Here is a 2067-nt window from a genome sequence, read left to right as displayed (position 1 = left end):
TGAACGCGCGAAGCAACAACTGAACGACGGAAGCGAGGTTAGTATCCAGTGACTATATTGTTCGCCTGTGTCTTTTGTCCCTCTCCTTTATGCGCCGGTTGATTTTCCTCTTCCCGTTGGATGGCAATGTCGTCGATGTGGGGATGGTTTTGAGGTGGAGAGGGTGGCGAAGCATGGAGACGGCGTGGGTATATAGAAAGTGTGGGGGGAAGGACGGTGATCAGAGGGTGAATGCAGGGGGAAGGAAAAACACTGAGGGAGAGGGGTTTGATGGCGTCACAAGTGGGTTAGAGTGATTAGTGTCAGATAAATGGACAATGTTGGAGGGAGATTCGAATAATGGAGTGGATTGATTCTGAGAAAACGAAGCATTAGTGTGGACAGGAAAGAAATGATTGTTTTGTTGCAAATTATAAGCATGAATGTGTCAAACCCTAAGTTGGTCGTGTAAGTTGATGATGATGGTATTAAGTCATATAATCATTCGACTTCTGTTATGTTATCAGTGCAGGTAATGAAGATAAATGAATTTCGCAGCTGGGTCATCTTGTGGGAAGGAGCTGTTCTGTTATTTTCATGTGGGGGGGAAATTTGTGACAAATGGTGAAGGTGAAGTGAGATATAATGGAGGTGGCGTGAGGTTAAGAAGCATTAAGGATGGGCTGACACTTGATGAATTGAGGCTAATGATATCTGAGTGGATTGGTGGCGATGGAAGAAATTATGACATTAAGTACACAGTGGCCTTTGATGAGAAGACATTGATTGACCTTCATGACAATGCTGAAATGTATAACCTCTTTCAATACAATGGGAACAGCGGTCATGTGTATGTCGCCGAAAAAAGACAAGTGGGTCCCCAACCAAGGGACAATGTAGAAATGTAAGTGGAGTTTGTCCTAACTATTTGTTGTCATTTATGAATTTCTTCTTGTCATTTGTGTTAACGAGTCTTGTCATTATGAATGCAGAACAGAGAGATTCATGGGCATGTCACAGCAAACTGAACTGGATGCGTCTCCCATTAGTTTGTGTTGTGATTATGGCTGGCTCAGTGAAGAAAATGCTCGTGAATGTGACAATGATGAAATAAGTGGGCCCCCTAATGTGGATAAATCTATCGGAGCTGAAGATACGGATGGTAGTGAGATGGTTCATGCGGAATGGAGGGGACTTTTAACAGGAGTGGGCCAACGTTTTCCTAGTGCAGATGTATTTCGGGTGTCTGTATACAAGTTTGCACTTGCAAACAAGTTTGTGGCCAAGTATATGAGGAATAGCAAGGAATTCATGTCGATAAGGTGTAAAGTTGAGGGTTGTCCATGGAAGCTATGTGCAAATCATGTGGGGAAGAGTTGTGATGTGCTACGAGTGACGACATTTATAAACCGGCATGTTCATTCTGCCCAAGATAGCTTGGACGTGATGCATAGTGGAAGAGCTAGTTTGAACTCATCAATAATAATTGATGAGATGAGGGATCATGCAGACAAGCGCACTTCTGAGATAAGGAAGAGGTTGAAACGAGAGTATGGGATTGATCTAACATATAAACAGGCTTATAGAGCAAGAGAGAAGTCACTGGAAGACATATATGGCAGGCCCGAACAATCATACATGCTCATACCATGGCTATGCGAAAGGATAAAGGAAACAGATGAAAAATCAGTGGCTGAATGGACTGCTATTGGGAACCGGTTTGAGCGTGTTTTCATTGCTTACGGGGCATGCATTGAGGGTTTCCTGGGTGGCGCGAGGCATATTATGTATGTTGATGGAACTCACTTAAGCGGACCATACAAGGGGACAATGTTGTCAGCTTCAGCTTATGATGCAGATAACGAGCTGCTGCCATTTGCAATTGCAATTGTGAAGGGAGAAACACTAGATGACTGGACGTGGTTTTTCTATATGATAAAAAAAATCCTGGGTTCTGTGGAAGTAACGATTGTATCAGATCGACACAATGCTATCATCGGAGGAGTGGCATCAATCTTTGGGGGTCAAAGGCATGCCTTTTGTTATAGACACATCAAGGAGAATTTTAGTTCAGAAGTTATGAAATGA

General features: G+C 43.1%; 1 protein-coding gene across 1 annotated transcript; it reads left to right on the top strand.

Annotated features, from left to right (window-relative positions):
- Positions 1 to 578: 578 nt before the first annotated feature.
- On the top strand, positions 579 to 2067 carry LOC114762321 (uncharacterized). Its single transcript, XM_028951788.1, has 2 exons — positions 579 to 883; positions 972 to 2067. Exons 1-2 carry the CDS (start codon positions 687 to 689, stop codon positions 2065 to 2067), a joined length of 1293 nt encoding a protein of 430 aa, XP_028807621.1. The 5' UTR covers positions 579 to 686.

The sequence above is a fragment of the Neltuma alba genome, unplaced genomic scaffold (genome assembly GCF_004799145.2).
Source record: "Neltuma alba isolate B1F8T4 unplaced genomic scaffold, ASM479914v2 tig00011209_pilon, whole genome shotgun sequence".
Classification (NCBI taxonomy): Eukaryota; Viridiplantae; Streptophyta; class Magnoliopsida; order Fabales; family Fabaceae; genus Neltuma; species Neltuma alba.
Note: the sequence above shows the minus strand (reverse complement) of the source record. Positions and strands in the feature narration are given on the sequence as shown.

Bases quoted from the DNA above. Each gene is read 5' to 3' on its own strand.
- LOC114762321 (XM_028951788.1), top strand. From the start codon at position 687: ATGATATCTGAGTGGATTGGTGGCGATGGAAGAAATTATGACATTAAG. The intron at 884-971 runs GTAAGTGGAGTT...TTATGAATGCAG, and splicing joins CCAAGGGACAATGTAGAAAT to AACAGAGAGATTCATGGGCA.